The sequence below is a fragment of the Ictalurus furcatus genome, chromosome 16 (genome assembly GCF_023375685.1).
Source record: "Ictalurus furcatus strain D&B chromosome 16, Billie_1.0, whole genome shotgun sequence".
NCBI classification, from domain to species: domain Eukaryota; kingdom Metazoa; phylum Chordata; class Actinopteri; order Siluriformes; family Ictaluridae; genus Ictalurus; species Ictalurus furcatus.
The window spans coordinates 18,982,584-19,003,900 of NC_071270.1; the positions used below are offsets into that span (position 1 = coordinate 18,982,584).

A 21,317-nucleotide genomic window follows, 5' to 3' on the forward strand; every position below is an offset into this window, starting at 1 on the left:
GCTCGGTACAGCTCAAAAATAAACAATAAACTGTACACTAGACAAAGTGCAACAGACAGACAGGACAGCAAGCACTGTTCACTCCATACTGCAAGAGGCAGGGACATTTCAGTAGTGACTGAGGAGAGAAGAGTTGAGGGGAAATAAGCTTTTTCTAAATCTATGATGGTATAACATTTTGCATTAAACTGTCCCATCGTGTTTCCTAATTTGGTCTTGGAGTAGCCCCTGTCCTGCACTTTTTAGTGTTTTCTAAACACTACTAGGGGTACTCCAGGACCAGGGATGGGAACCTCTGGCATAAGGAAAGAGGCCAGGAAAGAGAGCACGAAACAGACATAAAAACAACATAATGATAGAGAGTTGGTCTGTGGTCTTCCTCGTAACACTGTAATTGTTAATGATCTAAAATAAACAAACATGACCTTACTGTTTTACGTCACCTGCATTTAAACATTATTTCTTGGATGGTATTGTAATAACTAGCCTGATCATGAAAGTATGATCTATGTGCTAGTCTCCTTGATTAGGAGACAGTAAGCACTTTTAAGTATTAGGTCATGGTATGTGTGATTTGAGACCCATCTAAAGCTGGGTTTATATGAGAACTTGCTGGCTATAAAAAGTATACACAGATTTATCCTTGTCCAGAGGACTTTCAGCTGCCCCTTTAAACACCCTCATGTTCAAACTGCAAAACATTGTTTTAAAAAAAGAAAACTGATTTTGAATAACCATGTACATTTGAGGCCAAAAGATTACGTACACCTAGGCTAAAGACATTCAAACTCAGTTTTTCAAAACTATTTTCTGGTACATCAATGAGGTTATCTACTTTAATTCCATAAGAGGTCATTTTAAAAATAATAGCTAAAAGACAGACTTATCTCAGCTTTTATTTATTATATTAGATTTTCATACCATACACTTTGTTAGTATTTGGTGGCATTGCCTTTTAAATGCTTGACTTGAATCAAACTCTTGAGGTAGCCTTCCACAAGCTTCTCAGAGTACTTTGCCGGAATTTTAGCTCTTTCCTCCTGACAGAACTGGTGTAACTCAGGTTGGTCAGTCAGGCCATTTTGTTTTGAGGGATGCTAAGGATCATTTTCCTGCTGGAAAAACCAGTTACAACCAAGTTTTAACTTTCTGTTTGATGTCTTGAGGGTTTACTTCAGTATTTCTGAATAATCTTCATTACTTATGATACCATCTATTTTCTGAAGTGCAGCAGTTCTTTTCCCAGCAAAACAACCCCACACAATGATGCTCCCACCCCCATGCTTCACAGTTGGGATGGTGTTCTTCAGATTAAAAGCCTTTTTTTCCCTCCATACATAGCACTGATCATTATGGCCAGTAAAATTTTTTATTTCATCTGACTAGAGAACATTACTCCAAAATCACATGCAAACTTCAGTCTGGCTTTTTAATTTTTTTTTATGCCAGACTTGGAGTAGGGGCTTCCTCTTTACACAACAGTTTTTCAGGCCATGGCGATATAGGACTCTCCTAATGTTGGATGTACATACTCTTTCAGCAGTTCCTTTGTTGTTGTCTTGGGGTTCAGTTGAACCTTTTGGACCAAAGTTCAAATGTTCATCACTGGGAATTTATTGGTGCCGTTTTCCTAACAGGTGCACTCCCAATTAACTCCTAACTTTGACTACTGGCCAATCAGAAGCTTCCAAATGTCATTACATTAATTTCTGGAATCTTCCAGACTGTTTAAAGAGATGGTCAACTTGCTGTATGAAAACTTCTGACCCACTGGAATTCTGATATAGTGAATTAAAGCTGAAATAAAGTCTCCAAACAATGTAGGTGCCTAATTAACTTGCCAAAATAAATGTATGGTAACATAAAATGTGTGAACTTGAGACTGTGAAAATGAGATTGAATATCTTTAGCCTAGGTATTGGCTTCAACTGTGTATCAAGATGACACAGGCTGAATCCCAAATAACAATTACAATATTGGCTGACACTTTATGCAGACACTCACACATCTAAAGCAATTTAGTATAGCAGTATCCACAATTTAATATAGCAGTATCCACATACTGAAACCAGAGAACCTGGAGGAAACATTTATGGGGAGAACATGAGAAACTCCAGACAAACAGTAACCAGATCAAATCGGGGACCCTGATTATACCAAACCAGATTATTCTTCAAATGCATCCTTGTGCTGTAGAGTTCACCTGACCCCCTGTGCAAACCTGTACAGTCTCTGGTGCGCCAATGAGGGCAGTGAATGAAGAAGGGTGTGGTCTGGAGACATTTATTTATTTATTGTAATAACGCATGCAGGAATTGTATAATACACGTATATAACAGAACCTATATAACAATAGAAATCTTCAGAGAATTTATAATATCACGCAGTTTTAGAAAGGGTTCAAAACATGTGCGTGAGCTCTCTCTCACTCACTCTCACGCATACAAACATTATTTGCCCAGAAGGAACGTCACTGGTAGCTAGGGTTGCCAGGGTAGTGAGTTTTGCATCAATATAGGCTAGGCTACTTCTTGAACAACATTGCGGGTGGAAGTTCTCGTCTTTTAGTGCACTTTTAGTGCATAGCAGGGGCGGCCAATCTTATCCGCAAATGGTCAGTCTGGGTGCAGGTTTTTATTCTGAACAAGCAGGAGGGACACCTGATGCCACGTGTTGAATCAGTTGAGCTTGGATTTCAGTGGACTCAGGTGTAGCTTCTACTTAGTTGGAATGAAAACCTTCACCCACAGCGGCCCTTTCTGGATAAGACTGGACACCCCTGGTGCATAGTATAAGGAGAAGAATTGAGATGCAGGGATGGAGTGACAAGGTTAGTGTACTGTAGAAGAACTCAAGTGTCCTGCGCAGAGCCCTGACCACAACTCCACCGAACACCTTTGAGATGAACTTAACACCGACTGCACACCAGGCCTCATCAGTGGCTGATTTCACTAATGCTCCTGTAGCTGAACGCCCATTATTCCCCACATTCATGCTCCAAAATCTGATGGAAAGTCTTCCCAGAAGACTAGAAGATATTATAACAGCCAACGGAGACTATGGAATGGAAAGCACAAAATGGACACATGAGTGTGATGATCAGGTGTACATAAACTTTAGGATATATACTGTAGTGTATTAGGATTGGAAATGTTGCTCACACCTGGCAACCGTGGCGCTAGTGTTTCTCTGACGCAGCATCAGTGCAGAAGGAGACAGGAGGTTGAGCTGCTCTATGTGGGCGTCGTATATAACGAACTTTATTTCACAGTCGAGTAATTGTTATATATAAAGCTACAAAAAACAACCATGGCTCAAGCATTAAAAGAAAGATTCGACAAGTTCCTTCACGAGAAAAACGTCATGACGGACGTGCTGGCGAAGATCGAGGCCAAGACCGGAGTGAACCGCTCTTACATCGCGCTCGGTGAGAGCTTCGTGTGTTTCCGCAATTTGCAAGGAAATGAAATGGTGTCCGATTTTGAAGCTGATTCCCGAAATGAATGAAAATGCTTTGTTTGTGTTTCAGAGTAATCTGATGTAAGTGCGCGTGAGGTTATGGAGATGTTCAGGTTTGGCATGATGATGCTTAATTCCTCTGCTTTTTCTCCTTTTGTCTTCTCTCTCTGTTCTTCTAGCTGTCATTGGTGTTATTTCAGTTTACCTCGTCATCGGTTATGGAGCTTCCCTGCTCTGCAATCTCATCGGATTTGCTTACCCTGCCTACATATCGTAAGTCTGCTTTAAATAATATAAGTATATATTAAAAAATATAAACACACTGTAACCTTAACCTCTACTACAGCTTATAGTAAAATGATACGTCTCTGCCATGCTTTCGTGTGTGTGTGTGTGTGTGTGTGTGTGTACCAACGCAATACACACCGAATGTGTAAGGGCTGCGTCCCAAACAGCACACTGGCTTACTAAACAGTGTGTCAACTAGTTAAGATGTGTACTATTTTTTTATTTTTTTTATTAAATATTCTAACTAGTAGGGGTAGGGTGTGGTTTTGGAACAAGGCCTTGTTACCACTTTAGGCCTGGCATGGCATTGCTAAAGCTCACTGATGCAGCTCAGATATCCCAGTGGGACAATATATAAATATATATCATAACAACAAATTCAGCTGGGCAATGGACCATTTATGATTTATCCATAGCCACATGAGCAAGCTAAAAATCCTGGATTAAATGTGGCACACTGGGTAGCATTGCTCCAAGGTTCTGGTTCGATCATGAGCTCGGGTTGCTGTCTGCATGGAGTGTCGCATGTTCTACCCCATGTCTGTGTGGGTTTCCTCCGAGTTCACGGGTTTGCTCCTACCTCCGAAATACGTGGAGTTAGGTTGGCTTTGGCAGCTCTAAACTTCTGCTAGGTGCTTGTGTGTGTGTGTGTGTGTGTGTGTGTGTGTGTGTGTGTGTGCGCGCATGATGCTCTCACGGACTGGCATCATATTCATGATATATTCCTAACTCTCATATATGCCGTGTTCCAGAGATAGGCTCTGGATCCACCACATGTCTGACCAGGATGAAGCGTTTTCTGAAGATGAATAAACAAATTAAATCGTAAATCATCAGGAATGATTTAATCGCACTGACGTTACTAATTGGGTCTAGAACATGGTAAGGAAACTGTTATATAAGTTCATTCTCATGACACGAAGTGTAAACCGTTGTGTATGAGAGAATTATAAGCAACTGTATCCTGTTGTATAGCAGTTTGACATGACTGGTTTGCATGATCTGAGAATGTTAGATAAAGTGGCCCATTTATTAAACCTTATTAAAGCTACAACATGTAACCAGTTATTAGTATTTAAATATCAATTATCCACGTCAAATTCTTTCATCTTCAGTAAGCACTTTATCCTAGTCAGGGTCTCGGTGGATCCAGAGACTATTCTGGAAATACTGAGCACAAGGTTGGAATACACCCTGGATGATCTAAATATCGTTTGCAGTGTTTTTTAAATGCTGTATATTAATATTGAAATGTGAACATGCTTTCATTTATTTTATGATGGGGTGCAAGATGCAAATCTTTTAATGTTTGACAACCTTGAACATGGCCTCATAGGTTCACATCAGTGAGGGAGAGAGCAGTGAAAGTGCTTTTAAATGTGTTTTTAAACTACAATTAAAACAAAAGGACTGTCTCAGTTAACCAGTCATGTGGCAGCAGCACAATGCATAAAATCCTGCAGATCAAGAGCTTCAGTTAATGTTCACATCAAACATCAGAATGGGGGGAATGTGATCTTAGTGACTTCAACTGTGGCATGGATGATGGTACCAGATGTGCTGGTTTGAGTATTTTCAATAACTGCTGATTTCCTGGGATTTTCACACACAACACTCTCTAGAGTTTACACAGAATGGTGCGGAAAACAAATAACATCCTGTGTGCAGAGCGTCTGCAGGCTGAAACACCTTGTTGATGGAAGAGATCAGAGGCGAATGACTGGTCTGGGCTGACAGGAAGTCTATAGTAACTCACATATACGCTCTTTACAACTGTGGTGAGCAGAAAAGCATCTCAGCAAGCACAACACATCAGGTTCCACTCCTGACGGCCAAGAACAGGAATCTGAGGCTGTCATATACTGTAGAGCTTATGTACAGGTGTTTCTATTAAAGTGGATGGTGTGTATATTTTACAATATTGTACAATGAAATATTAGTATTTTCTTGTGAAACATGCTCCAAGTCTGTATTTTCTTGTGAAACATGCTCCAAGTCTGTATTTTCTTGTGAAACATGCTCCAAGTCTGTATTTTTGTTCTCTCTATATAATTAGCAATAATTTTCCAATTTCATTAACTATAATTTGCTTAATAATGTTGATATTGCTAATTGATGACTGCAGTGTGTGAATGCCAGGTAATTATTTATGTGTAGACAGTGTAATCATGTGCGGTCATATGAAAATGCCTAAGGCAGGGCAGTATATTTCTTTATCGTAGTACAAAGGAAAAGCTAAACAGGAAATGACATTAATAATGTACATGTGTATATCATCCACCTATTTCCCAAGTACAGCGTAACAGTACGGATCCTCTTTAGCACTCAATATTTTGGACTTTACTTCCTCACTATGCACAGGAAGACTGATCATGGCACGGACTCACAGAAACTGGACAGTTGAAATTTTGAAAAAGATCAGGTGTTTTTTTTTTCTTTCTAATCTTCAACAGTACAGTTTGGTTGAACTGTGCCCACTGCAGCCTCAGATTCCTGTTCTTGACTGACAGCTGTGGAACCTGATGTGGTCTTCTTCTGTTGTAGCCCATACACCTCAAGGTTTGATGTTTTGTGCATGATAAGATGCTTTTCTGCTCACCACAGTTGTAAAGAGTGATTATTTGAATATCCTTCCTGGCAGCCTGAACCAAAGTGGCCATTTTCCTCTGACCTCTCTTAGTAAAATGTTGTTTCCACCCACAGAACTGTCGCTCACTCAATGTTCTTCGCATCATTCTGTGTAAACTCTAGACACTGTTGTGTGTGAAAATCCCAGGAGATCAGCAGTTTCTGAAATACTCAAACCAGCCCATCTGGCACTAACAACTATGCCACAGTTAAAGTCACCAAGATCACAATTTTTCCTCATTCCACAGTTTGATGTGAACATTAACTGAAGCACTTGACCTGTATCTGAATGATTTTATGCATTGCGCTGCTGCCACATAATTGGCTGATTGGATTAATGCATAAATGAGCAGAAGTACAGGTGTTCCTAATAAAGTGGACTATGTTATAAAATGTGTATATTTTGCAATATTGCACATTATGTACAATATTCTAAAGTAAAATATTAGTATTTTCTTGTGAAAATGCTCTAAGTCAGTATTTTGTTCTCTCTATATAATTAGCAATAATTTGCCAATTTCATTAAGTATAATTTGCTTAATAATGTTGATATTACTAGTTGATGACTGCAGTGTGTGAATGCCAGGTAATTATTTATGTGTAGACAGTGTAATCATGTGCGGTCATATGAAAATGCATAAGGCAGGGCAGTATATTTCTTTTATCGTAGTACAAAGGAAAAGCTAAATGGAAAATGACATTAATAATGTACATGTGTATATCATCCACCTATTTCCCAAGTACAGCGTAACAGTTCAGATCCTCTTTAGCACTCAGTATTGCGGGCTTTATTTCCTCATGATGCACAGGAAGACTGATCATGTGTTTTTAAAAGTGTACCAGTTGTCATGCAGGCTGTGTAACAAAACCGTCTTTTAGAAGCTTGAAGCAACGTTGCATTTCCTATGAAATTTCTGTGGTAAACCACTGAAACTTGTTGTGACTCATACATTACCCACATGGCAACAGGGAGGCCTGTTACTAGTTGTCTCCACATGCTCCACACACCACGTGTACTTCTGACACTTTGGCATCCACCATACTAGAGTACTCTGTGAAAAGTTCATGCCTTCACCTGCTTACCATTTCACACACAATCCACAAGTAACCGATCCAGTCGTGGCAATGCAAATAGATAAATGTAGATAGATAAATACTAGTATAATATAGAGATCGAATGATAATCGGTTTTCCCAATATTTAAGCATTTTTCCATAATTGGATATCGGTTTTGTAATATCGGCTCCACCGATAAACGGCGCCATCTTGTGGGTGTTTTGAAAATTGTGCGCAGGACCACCATTTATTTAACATAACAGCCATTAATGCACAAATTAGATGTGTTACATAAACGCTTGATATGCTGTTTAAGCAGCTTGGCATTTTTATTACAACAAAAACACTGTAGTAACAGTGCACTTTATTTTTCATTAGATTCAGACCCCTCTATTTATTGGTGTATAAATAAGAGGTTTTTTGTTTGTTTGTTTCATATGCAAGGAGGAAGTAAAATTGACAAAACTGTTATAAATAAAGCAGTTTGTTCAGTTCAGTAGTGGTGTTATCGTTGTGTCGAAAACAGAAGTAAAGCAATAAATAAATATCGGTTATCGGGCACATAATGCAAATAATCGGTATCGGTTATATAAAATCGATATTGGTCGATCTCTAGTATAACGTACTCATATAAAATATAGGTAGATAAGTACTAGTCTTCAAAATTGGTATTCTGTATAGATTTGTTTTACAGAGACAGTGTGACAAAGATGAATAAGACGAAGACCGTGTCTATCAATTTTGTCACTTTGTTTAATGGATAAAAAATTGCTTTTGCTATTCAACATCAAACCCTATCTTTCTTTATCTATCTACCTGACACACACCAAGTCATTTTTTTGTTTCACTCTGTGAACATTTACTAACTTTGACCTTAGAAAGATACTGTGTATATAGTATAGTGTAGGTATATAGTAGTGAGAATATGTGACACATGGTGGTGGTATGTGTGGGTGTGTGGGAGCAGGTTAATGGCACAGCCCTAATACACAAACCTTTCGACCTGTTTGCAGGATCAAAGCCATTGAAAGCACCGACAAAGATGATGACACAAAATGGCTCACCTACTGGGTTGTGTACGGTGTGTTTAGCGTGGCCGAGTTCTTTGCTGACATCTTCCTGTCCTGGTTCCCATTCTATTACATAGGAAAGGTAAGTTTGTGTGTGTGTGTGTGTGTGTGTGTGTGTGTGTGTTTTGATGATAAATGAACGTCTCCACCCTATTTTTATGGTTTATATGTATACATACCTGGCCTGCCAGTGTACTGTCTTTGAGATGCTTTGTCAATAGTCACACAGTTTTATTTGTAAGATGGGAGTAAAGGTTGGGATGACAGGAATGTTTGTTCAGGCTTTGCCATTAAGATGACTGATAGGACTGATAGTCTGCTTCTTTTACAATACATTAATCAGTCCATGGCGGAATGTCGAAATGAGTATATAGAACGGGAAATCTGGGGAAAACACAACCAGGTTGGTTAAGCTGTGAGTTATAAATCCCTGCTAACCCTGAAAACAGAAATATTCATGTACAATAACGCTTCTGTCGACAGTGCTTTAGAATATCCCCAGGCAGTACATGATTATCTCTGATATTCAAGCCCAGGTCCTAATTATCAAAAGGTTTTGTGGGATACTGAAAGCATTTCAGTTCATTTTTCTAGCGAGACTCCTGTCTCAGCAAAACACGTCTTGTGCCGTGCAATTAAATCAATGCCCTTAAAGTGTTGTCTCTGAGGTCATGTGCTTCAGATTAAGTAGTGATGTATTTTTCTCTTGCTGTCTCAGTGTGCCTTCCTGGTGTGGTGCATGGCTCCAACTCCCTCTAACGGCTCCGTGCTGATCTACACGCGCATCATTCGACCTTTCTTCCTAAGGAACGAGGCCAGGATCGACACTGTGGTGAAGGACATCAAGGACAAAGCATCTGATGCTGCAGATAAATTTAAAGAGGAGGGTAATAATACAAGAAATTATTTCTATCCATGCTGCATTCTGCTTTTTGCGTCCTTTTTAAGAAACGGAATGATCCATGAAGTGCTCAGGTTTCTCATGAGGGATACCTGCCGGCTTTGTTGTTGTGCTGTTTGATCTCATGGGGTAATGCTTCCTGCCTCTTGCGTCACCTGTTTATTAAATGGAAATTTGTGAAACACTAAGCACACCCTGCCTGAGCAAACATGTCACAGCAGTGATTTCATCACTGTCCTTCCTGTAGATACCAATCCCTGAATAACTCCAGTTACAAATGTTAGAAATCACCGCTAGTCAGTGGTCTTAGTACAATGTGCGGCATTTAAAAAAACTAAAAAAAACAAAAACAAAACATGATCATAGGAATATTTAGGAGTGTTAAGTGCTAAATCCATACCAGGTGCCATTATCAAGCTTGATATTTGCAGGCCAAGATGGAAATCCTATACGTCTAAATGCTGGATGAAAAAAGGGCTAGAAAACAGAATCTAAATCTCAAACAATGGGTGCATCCCAAAAAACTAGTGTCTGATAAAGGAGCTCTTATTAAAGTTCATTCGAAGTAAAAAGTTATTGGGACGAAGCACAGAGACAGACTACACAGTGTTACTAGACAGCTTAATTGTGTATAATGATGGGGTTTTAGAGTAATGAATGCTATTACAAGACCTAAAATAAGGATCCTATTCACCAACAGGCTAACAGTCTGCATTGATAATTAGTATGTAGCAATATATACACTTGTATACCAGCCACTTTATGGAGAACACTTTGATTTTCATGCAATTATCCAATCAACCAATCACATGGCAGTAGGCCAATGCAGATACAGGTCATGAGCTTCAGATAAAGTTCATCAAACGAAGAAAAATGTGATCTCAGTGACCGTTGTGCAGTCAGAAATGCATTGTTGATGAGAGAGGTCAGAAGAGAATGGTTACTAGATGTTTTTTTGTTTTTCACAGCATTCTGTGTAAACTTTAGATATTGTTATGCGTTAAAATCCCAGAACAGCAGTTTCCAAAATACTCAAACCAGTCCATCTGATAACAACCATGCCACAGTCAAAGTGTCTGAGATCACATTTCCCCCCCATCCTGATGTTTGATGTAAATATTACCCGAAGCTCTTGACCTGTATCTGCATGCTTTTATGCACTGCACTGCTGCCACATGATTGGCTGATGGGATAACTGCATGAATGAGCAGGTGTACAGGTGTTCCTATGATGGTGCTCCTGTGTCCTCTGTTATTTAGTAACTTTTAATTAATCTAGAGCAGACTAGTAACTTTTTTATTTTTATTTTCTAGAGACTTTTCACGATACAGTCTGTGTGCACAATCTCAAACAATATGCTGTTTTAAGTTTTCTCAAGTACTGTTACAGTATTTTTCTGTTACAGTGCTGAAATTTTCAGTCTTGATGTAAAGTTTCATATCGTGTAAGGGGATTTCAGCTGGGCTTAGCTCTGACAAGTCTATTCTTAACCAGCCCTAATTATCACTACAATTAGCATCGAATTACTTCCAAGGATAATTACTTTTCTCTCTTTGTTGATGATGGAATATTTAATTATTTTACATAATACTGAAGTAAAAGAAGCACAGATTATCTTTTTCCCCAATAGACTTACAATGTAGACCATTGTAACTCATTGAAGGGTGCACAGAATATGAATTGGTTTATGTTTTGAGATTTACTCTGTAGGTATTTAATATTAATTGTTTATTATTCTTTTCTTGTAGCCAAGAAAGCCACTGCTAACATCATTTTCGAGGAGAAAAAGAGCTCCTAAGCAGCTGTGGGGGAGACACCACGCCGATATGCACTATTGGTACATGTCCCCAAGGACGATCACGGGCCTGAATAAATGTTGCCTTTATTTTTTGTGTGCGCCTTTGTAAACAACTGGAATATTCCTACTGGTTTCGCCTACTTTTTTCTCTCTGTGCAAATAGCAGTGCCTGCAACAGAGTTCCGTTTAAATATATATTTCACATAATACCAAATGTCAGTGATGCTCAACTGCTATGCTTCAGTCCCAGTAAATAAAAGTCTTACCTCCTTAGTCTTTGTTGTAGTCATTTGGCTGTGTCTCAAACTACATACACCACACACAAATGCACAAGATTTTCCTGTGTGAAAAATGATAAAAGTTTATCCTTATCCAACTGCTTTTCTACTCATAGGAAATTACCAACCATTCAGTGTTGGTTTGTTCAAATGAGGAAATATATAACAACTGATCATTATTGGGGACTGTTACAACTATTTATGTCACGGAAGCCATGAGAGTGCCTGTCTGCCGGGTCTGCGCAGTACAATATCCATCCATCCACCCATCCATCTATCTATCCCACTTATCCTACACGGGAGCCTGGAGCCTATCCCCGGGAACTCAGGGGACAATCGCACACACATTCACACACTACAGGCAATTTGGAAATGCCAATCAGCCTACAGCGCATGTCCAGGACTGGGGGACCCAGAGTACCCAGAGGAAGTCCCCAAAGCATGAGAACATGGAAACGCTGCACATAGAGGGTGGAAGCAAGAATCAAACCCCCAACCCTGGAGGTGTGAGGCGAACATGCTAACCACTAAGCCACCGTGCACCCCATTTTAGAGTAACAATGGGTGTAAAATCTATAGAAATAAGGTTATAGTTTAGTCAAGGTATACCTATCTCATAATTTGTGTTAGAGACTGATCTAATCTGATTTACTTAAATTATATAAAAATAAAGAAATTAAAGTCCCCATTAAAGTCCCTTTGTCCCCATCCATCCAACACCAACAAAATGCATCATTATAACACCGCTGGTTTGAAAATAAATTAAGTCTTTCATCATTTTATAGAATTTAAAATCAATCCACACTCGTTTTTATACTGTAATTTAAAAATAGATACAACATACTACCTCCGCCATGTTGTCATTGTCATGTGACCTTCGACGTCACCATTAACACAAAAATCTAATGGGACTATCGGATTCAATCAGGAAAGTTAACTGGACTCGTAATTTAATGTGGGCAGTGTTAATAGACTGAGGTAAATTCATTGCCGTTGCCCTTGTCTTCCAATCTCCTTTCTGCCCTAAATGATTACAGATACCATGTTGCACCTGTAGAGGGCGCTCATGTATTATTTCCCGCTTTTTTCTCCTACGAGCTACTATGTAGTAGTAGTAGTAGAGTAGTACACGATTTCGGACGCAGCCATTTTTTAAATATACTTAATTATATATACACGATACTTATTTCCCCCACTGTATAACCTGCATGCAGAGCCGCCTGTTATAGATTGGATTAGGGATCTCTCTCTCTCTCTCTCTCTGAAGAGCCATCGAGAACTGGCAACATGCTACTGTACAGTACAGCTGAACAAAGACCGCCCATAGCCCATGACGTCATCACCGTGCGCGGTGTGTTTACACTACACTACACACACATTGAAACATGGAGAAAGTGGTTGGGTTAACTTTGTTCCTGTGCCTAATCGGCCGTTTGGTTAATCAGTTTATATCGACCGAGATCAGACTCATCAGAAAAAGGAGATTAAGGATTAGAGACTTGATTTTGAATACACACAGCAGGTTACGACGCCAAAGACGAAGACAAAGACAGGTGAGTCTGTTATGCGCCTATTTATGTTACACATATGAGCTCTCAGATGCAGGTTTAATATTAACATAAGCCGGATTCCGGTCTAAATTTAACAAATGCTATTTAGATAATGATTAACAAAGCAGCGTGCGCGTGCACATAAACGCGTGACGTTTACGGCGAGCATCCAGTCGCGTGAAACTACATTAAAGAAAAAACTCCACCACAAAACGCTGACGTCACTGGGGGAGGGTTAAGGGGGAGACTACTATGTCGTTTTAATATGAGAAAAGAAAATTAAATGACAGATATAGATGATAGTAAGATTTTGCTGTGAGCTCTTAAAAACAAAAGAGCATGAGCTGTGAGAGCTGAACAGTCTCAAGGACTAAAGTTTAGGTAGAGACGAAGCAAGGGCCAATTCCCACTATCAGCAAGCAGTCAAGTGGCTTTGTGAGTAATGTAGAAAACTTTTAACCAAAGTGGAAAAAAGACCAATGTCAAGGAAAGAAATGTAAACAAGCACAGAACAAACTCAGACTTTCATTATAAAATAACACTTGGATGCCACTGAGTATGATAAGTTAATTAAAATGATTAATATGCCAGTCGCTCTGGGTTGATATTTCCTTTAAGGGTGTGTTTTATGTTTCTTTTCAGTGTTGTATTTATTAGTGAATAGGACCTTGCGTGACTTATGTTTCAGATCCAGTTGTATTACCAGTTACGTCGCAGACCGCCTTCTGTTTGGGTCCATCAAAGAGCAAACAACTGGTGGACTGTTGTAGTTCCCAACTTTACAGACGAGCAGTGGAGCCAGAATTTCAGAATGTCTGAAGATACATTCCTGTACCTTTGCCATAGGCTGCGAACAGCGATGGAGAAGCGGGACACCAACTTTCGTCTGTGTGTGCCCATAAAGAAACGAGTAGCCATAGCACTATGGAAGCTGACCACCAACAGCGAGTTAAGACTCGTTTCACATTTGTTTGGCGTCGGTCTTACTACGGTGTGGCGATGCGTTCGGGAATTCTGCACAGCTGTTAATGAAGTGCTGCTGCCAGAACTGATACCATTCCCGAACGATGATAAGCTTATGGAAATGGCCATGAACTTCGAGCAGAGATATGGACTTCCACAGTGTGTTGGGGTTGTCGCTGGATCACATATCCCGAATGTCCCTACAGAGTACCATGCAGAGTATTTTAACCACATGGGCTGGCATTCTATCATACTGCAAGGAGTTGTGGATGGAAACGGGCTCTTCTGGCATGTATTTGCAGGAAGTCCTGGCAGTATGCATGATGCTACAGTTCTGCATGTGTCAGGGTTGTGGGATCTTATAGGACAAGGACTATTTCCAAACCATACAAAAAATATAGCTGGTCATGAAGTTGGCTACTACCTTCTCGGTAACGCTGCATTTCCACTGCAGAACTGGCTCATGAAACCATACTCAGACACTGGGCAGCTGACAGCTGAACAGAGGACATTCAATCAGAAAATCTGCAGAGCAAGTTGTGTGGCTGAAAAGGCGTTCAGTCGACTGAAGGGACGATGGAGATGCCTTCTTAAACGCAATGACAGCCACATAGACCTTGTGAAAACAATGGTGCTCACCTGTTGTGTCCTCCACAACTTATGCGAAACACACGGTGAGCAGTACAGCGAGGAATGGGACCCTCCTGCTGCAGGAGACCAGATTTTAGTGGCACTGCCCCCAGAGGAAGATGCTGAAGGCGCAGCCGTGGGTGTGCGCGATGCCCTGGTGCATTATCTAAACACAGACAATTGTGCATCACCATTGCTTGAGTAAAGCATATAAACGACTGCTGTCTCTGGCTTTGTAATTTACACAGATATCCGAATGCCAAAGATGAAAGAACTGAAATTATTAGGGGTATAATGATACACTCTTGTCACAATTCGATTCTCGAAAAATTCTAAATGAAGGAAAAATTATGACTGAAAACACTTTTTAAAAAATTTATGTATATAAAAAAAGCCCATACAAAACAATATGCATTTTTTAAATAAAAAATAAATTAATTAAAAAATTGCTAGAGGTTGAATATTGTAAACAAAACATGATTAGACTACAGATTTACTATATCTTAAAAATAAATAAATATATTTACAAATTCTCTAAAAAAAAGTTTGATTAAACAAAGTGTCTGACCTGAGGATTTTGAAGATTGAAACATAATGAGCTCCAAAGCAGAAATAGAGCTCCAATGTCGGCTAAAATGCCCACTTTCCACGGCCGCTGCTCATGGGGATGGCGTCTGAAAGCTGCTGAAGAGCTCTTTTTAACAGACGTAATATGGCAGTGTGACCATATAAATGCACAATGCCTGCTGGTCATCGCAATCCAGAGCTATCAGACCATCATTTACATCACAGTTCACACATTTTAACTCCATGGGATGTGCAGATTAAAACCTCTAGTGTTCAAACAGTGCAATTGCATCACATGCATAATGCATAATCAGATTCACATTGTATCATTATACCCCTAGAAATTCTGTTACATGTTGTAAGCTCACAGGTTCCTAACCCTGGTCCTACAGGACCCCCTGTCCTGCACATTTAGTGTTTAGTGTCCTGCTCTAACGTGTGTGTGTGGTGTTGGAGTGCGTCAGTGGTCTGAAACTGACACAGCTTGAGCGTGGTGGATAACGAACACAAACAGTGCATGGGAAAATATGAGCTGCAGTCTGACTACACATCTACAAGGCAGCCGAACCAAATACCCTCGTAGAAGCACACACACTACCATAGCCGCGTTTCCACCGAAATTACCCGGAACAATTCATCGCAGGAACTGTTTTTCAAGGGACCATTTGGTTTCTCCAGACCTTTGTTGTCTGCATTTCTATCGCGGTCTAAAATACCGTGAAGATTAGGCAAATTAGTCCAGTGACGCATGACTGCATGCGCCAAGCCCTTGGCGAGGATATGAAACCTCAAAGTATGATACAATCCAACAGACCGTTGAGACAAATTAAGCTGATTTTAATGATGTAAAATATTTGCTTGGCTCGTAAAAACATGTAGCAGGTTCTGATTGGAACACAAAGCTTTGAACAGTTTTAAAAAAAAAAAATTGGCAAAGATGCAAAGTTTAGAGTTTGCTGCGACTAAGCTGGTGGTGTAGTGGTTAGGATTCAGATCTCACTGTAGTGGACCAGGTTCGATTCCCGGTCAGGGAATTAATTTTTTAAAAATTTTTGGCGTTTTATAAAAGGAGTCTATTTTCTGAAGTCTGATAACGACACTGCAACAACAAGCATGGAGGAGGTTCAAGCTGTTACTGTTGATTGTGAGGTATTGCTTTGCTAAAGAGGTAATTGAGAAAACGCTGGAGAAGAGACGAGCAGTGGTAGTAAAGCGAATCCAGAATGCTCGTAATGCTAGACTTAAAGTAAGCAAACGGATTTTATCAGCTATTGCTGTGATGACTGAGACGAATGCACGTGCCCGAGCTTCTCTCTGCACCGTTTTCCTATGCCCAGCTTGTGTAACCAACTTGATATTTTTTACGCATACCTTTCTCATAGCAGCTTGCCATTTCCAGTTCCCGCTGTATTTCGTCCTCGGCATAAATACTTAATAAGGCCTGAACCTCGTCATACTTTTTAAGAACCGCCATTGTGTTGATTCAAATCGCAATAAAAAAAAACAGTTACTGTACGTACCGCAACAGACTCTTAAAAATGGTGGTTGAAAAAATAAATGCTGCGTGCATTGAACCAATCAGCATGTTCAGCACCCAAGTCCCACCCCCCAAAAGGTCCTGAACTTTGAAAAAGTACCACCTCCTGAGTAGGGACTTTCCGAGTGGGAACTATTTTACCCGGAACTAAATTTAGACGCTGATCCCTGCGGTGGAAACACACCGAGTACCTCCAAAAGTCCCTAGTTCCTGTGGAAAGTTTCTGGGTGGAAACGCGGCTCATGTTAGAGTCATTCATGGACTGAGAATGGTCATGTCTGATCAGTGAGTAATCGTTTATCTACAAAGTAATATCTATGGTAGCTGTACCTGATAAAAAGACCAAAAAATGTATGGTAGCCATAAAGATACAAATACTTCTAAATGCAACAAATAAAACACACTGGAAAGTGTGTACTGAAAAGAGCTTATTATTATATTTTAGTTATAAATATGTAACCGCATTCAACAATTGTCCTGCATAACAATCCAAAGAAAACCATTTTGGAAATCAAAAGTTTTAAGGTGGCGATTGAGGGCTGTGGTTGCTGGCCATGACGGATACTAGCTGCCCCATTACACTGAGCAGTCCTTGGTTAAACTGTGCCAGGGTGTTGATCAACTCTGTCTCTCGAATCCCAGCTGAGCGTTCCAACTCCTGCAGGACTTGAAGTCGTCTTTCTTCAAATTCTTGATGAACTCGTTGCCGTCTGTCTTCGCGATCCTCAGCCATAAGGAAGATCTCTCTCATAGTGTCAATGTGGTTCGAGTGTCCTCGTCTCCTTTTTCCTGGTGAAATGTACAGTACATAATAAATAAATGTGCACATAACCAGTGGTGTAGCTACACACAAAGGTAAGGCAAGTGATCAAGGCAGAACTCATCTGGGGCCTCTGAACATTGACCTCTTAAACCCCAAGAAATAAACAAAATCATGACCATAATATTATAAGGTGTGGGAGAAGACATTTGATGACAGATTGTCACACCTTAACAGAAATAAAACCACATGAGAATAAAGAACTGGCAAGTCATGTGGTTATGTGGTCAAAATACCAGATCTCAGGAAACCCCTCGACATGACATCTCATTAACATGTCCTTAACCTGTAAGAGTTTAAATGTAGTATCAAAAGAAAGAGGAAGCAGGGCAGTGGGGTGTGGCAGAGAGTGAATCATAAATTTGTAAAAATGAAGCCAAGTAGTAATGTTCTCATGTCATCTTTGTGAGGTGAGCACATACCGAAAATCAGACTGGAGCGCAACTTCATCAGTGTAACTTTCCAATAACGGTGGGTAATTCCACAATTGAGGTGCTATTTAGACTTGTAACTTAAAAAAAATAATAAAAAAATAAAAATCTGTTTCGAATCTAATAAAATATGCATTTAACCATTCAAAAATGTTTAAAATGGGTTTCATGCATGGCTCTTTTTTTTTTTTTGCATAGAATTAAAACAAAATATGGTTAACTAGCAACCATGCTAATGACATGAAAACATCAAGGACATTGTAATGATTTACTTACATTTTTTATTTAATTAATTACATTTTATTTCTCTTTCAAGTAACAGGGTTTTACTTTCAAAAGTATCACAGTATTGAAAATAAAGAAAAAAAAAAGTTATATATAATAATAAGTATTTTTATTCCTCCTATGACTTTCATGAAATTCAGACGATACAACTTCCTGTTGAACATGTGGAATATTCCATGTATATCACAGGTGTGAATGTGTTCAGATTACAGAGTTGAACTCTAAAACGTATGGGGTTTTTTCAGACCCTATAATGGACGAATCTAAAAAGGATGTTTTAGGCACGACATAAATGGATTCACACATTAATGTGAGAATAGTAAGATAAAATTATATGACTGATATGATTATATTTTCAACTCAAGTGTAGATGTGGATTCGGGTTGGCAAAAAATTCTGTTTAAATGTCATAGTTTTAAGTTATTTATAGAGATTTAAAGTTTTTTTTATCTGAGACATGCACAGAAGTTGTTGTGTAGAACACTTTACATACATGTTTGTGGAATCACCCATACAGCAAAGGTCTACTTACTGTACCGCTCGTTTAACTGCTGTTTAAAAGACTAAAGTAATTTATAAGTGACTCCAGAGTAGTGCAACAGGAAAGTGTTTGTGGCACCATGCAGCATTCGAATCCATGAAGTTTGCCTATTCAACAATGCCACGGGCATCCGTGGCCATGAGCCAGGAAAGCAGATTTGGCCATGCTTTTCTGGAGGGATCTCATGCTCTCTCTCTCTCATGTCAATCACAGTGACACTAGCCAATCATGGGCGTCTGTGAGTTCATGTATGCGGAAGAGGGCAGATAGCTCTTTCCCCCTGAGTATATTACACTGCCCTGTGATGCTGCATGAGCGGCAGTTCGAAAAGTGCAGTTGGTTGTCTTCACATGTCTCAGAGGAAGCACGTGTTCACCTTCACCCTTCCTGGCTGGCATCTTTTGTATGATAGAGGAGAGCTGGCTGGTGGGTGACAACGGGCTAAGGAAGGTTTAGTCCCCCTGCAAAATGGCTGTCTAGACTTTCCTTGACAAATGTTAAGTATTGTTGTCATCACTTACAGTATGTGTCTACTATTTATTCATTCATTATCATCAGTAACTGCTTTGTCCTGGTTAGGCTCATGGTGGTGCGTTTTTATATAATGACAATGAAAAACTCATGTTAATACTGTTCTACTTGGGCTGGGAAATATGACAATATAATAATGATGTCATAACTTAAGTCTCAAGATATTTTTGTGAAATATAGTGGAAACTGGCATGTTTTTAGTTGTGTGTGTTTTTTTTTCCAGATAAATCACAAAATCAGGTTGGATGTAGCTGATTCATAATTGTATAATGCATCTTTAAAATGGTAAAATTTTTATTTTTCCTCTATATATACTTGGTTTTTAAATGTAACGCTACAGTTTTGCTGAAAATCTGTTAGCAAACCTAAATCAGTCCGTACAGTGTTTTGCCGAGTGTCTTTGTGACTGTTGCAGGCAAAAATGCTCGACTGTGATGCAATTTGCTGTGATTTTGTGCTTCTCAAAACTACTCGAGTTGGCGAAATTGCAATTCTGCTGAATTGTTTTGCACGGTCTTTCGCAGTGCCGTTTGTTGGTAAATGAGACCTTTTAGCTGTACTCGTATTCAACACACATGGATCGAAGAAGACTTGAATACATAGACTGAATACATAGAAATGTCCTCAAGTATCGTGATATATTTCAGCCCGATTGCCCAGCTTTTTTGTTATACTGATTTGATACACTGGTTTGAAAAACCCATAACTTAGTCAGATATGCATTATTGTGCTTTATTGTCTTGATAGAGCTATGTCCTAACAAACAAGCCCAAATCCAGTGTTTATCTCACCTCTGACACGAGGCACAGTAGGTCGGGGTTCCTCGGCTGTAAGGTTGCTGGACGCAGGAGAGGACAGTCCTGGAGACAGGGGTAACGTTACTGCAAGCGCTGGAGAACTAATCCTGGTTCTGTTCCTGTCATCTGCATTATCAATACAGACTGGAGAATCAAAAGACAGGATGAGTTACAACTGTGAGGTTGAAGGTAGATGAGCAAAACACAAACATTCACAGAGCTAGTGAAGTAACATAACCAAACGCAGACGCACTAAATAACAAACTCATATTACGTAAAACCAACAAACTTTTTTTTTCTACCTGACAAGACGTCGTCGTCACTATCTGCTCTGTCCTCCACACCGTTACAGTTCATCACAGACTCCAGCAGAGAGGAGGAGGACTCCGCTGTAACACTCCTGCCTACACTTTCCGCCCTGCGTCCCAGAACAGCGTCCAGCGCGTCGTACCACTGATTTGTTTTCCGGTTCGTCCCATTCCTTTTGTTGTACTCCTTCAGTCTTCTGTAATCTTGTTTAAGCTTTTTTATTTTGACTCGACATCGATCTGGGCTGCGGTTGTAACCCAGTTCCCACATGCGCTGGGATATTTTCTGAAACACTTTTTGATTTCTTACGGTACCTTCCAGCTCCCGCTGCACTTCATCCTCTGACCAGATGCCTATTAGTGTCTTCGTCTCCTTGTTGTGCCACGGCTCCGTTTTCTCCATTTTAAAAAAAGAACTAATCTGAAAGGTTTTCCCTAAAAAATGGCGTCTGTTTTTGTGTTTATGGTGTCGCGCTTTATATGACGCGGTGTGTCTAGCCAATCAGGAACGAGAAGTGTTACTGGCCCCGCCCCCGGGTTTTGGAGAGTTATTGTGGCTGCAAGTTCCGGTACTTCACGCAGTGGGAAAAATTACACACGTAAAGGTCCTTTCAGACTGACGAACGGTGCTTTCACACCGAACCCGAAACGATTCATCGCCTTCTGTTAATTCACGCCTGCACGATAGGTGGCGCTGACCGAGAATGCATTTTACGCCTGCACACTAGGGGGCGCAAAACACTGCTCAGCTGATCGGTCTATTGTCTTTGATCACCGAGAAAGAAGAATCAATTAAACGATTCGCCTTGTGGAGAATTGATCCTGCTGAACACGAGAGTAAAAAATAATAATAAAACATCGTGAAACTGAAACTTTATG

The 21,317-nt window shown here is 39.9% G+C and overlaps 3 protein-coding genes across 3 annotated transcripts; 2 read left to right on the forward strand and 1 right to left on the reverse strand.

Annotated features, from left to right (window-relative positions):
- The first annotated feature begins 3,171 nt into the window (after positions 1-3,171).
- Positions 3,172-11,473, forward strand: reep5 (receptor accessory protein 5). The gene is made up of 5 exons (XM_053644861.1): positions 3,172-3,427; positions 3,639-3,732; positions 8,445-8,583; positions 9,220-9,388; positions 11,151-11,473. The coding sequence occupies exons 1-5, from the start codon at positions 3,310-3,312 to the stop codon at positions 11,198-11,200; spliced, it is 570 nt and encodes a 189-aa protein (XP_053500836.1). The 5' UTR covers positions 3,172-3,309; the 3' UTR covers positions 11,201-11,473.
- A 101-nt stretch (positions 11,474-11,574) lies between these two features.
- LOC128620152 (uncharacterized) lies at positions 11,575-15,034 on the forward strand. Its single transcript, XM_053644859.1, has 2 exons — positions 11,575-13,031; positions 13,717-15,034. Exons 1-2 carry the CDS (start codon positions 12,864-12,866, stop codon positions 14,824-14,826), a joined length of 1,278 nt encoding a protein of 425 aa, XP_053500834.1. The 5' UTR covers positions 11,575-12,863; the 3' UTR covers positions 14,827-15,034.
- A 2,106-nt stretch (positions 15,035-17,140) lies between these two features.
- On the reverse strand, positions 17,141-21,285 carry LOC128620153 (zinc finger and SCAN domain-containing protein 29-like). The gene is made up of 3 exons (XM_053644860.1): positions 20,433-21,285; positions 20,125-20,274; positions 17,141-17,514 (listed from the first exon to the last, which is right to left on the reverse strand). Exons 1-3 carry the CDS (start codon positions 20,839-20,841, stop codon positions 17,246-17,248), a joined length of 828 nt encoding a protein of 275 aa, XP_053500835.1. The 5' UTR covers positions 20,842-21,285; the 3' UTR covers positions 17,141-17,245.
- Between the last annotated feature and the right edge of the window lie 32 nt (positions 21,286-21,317).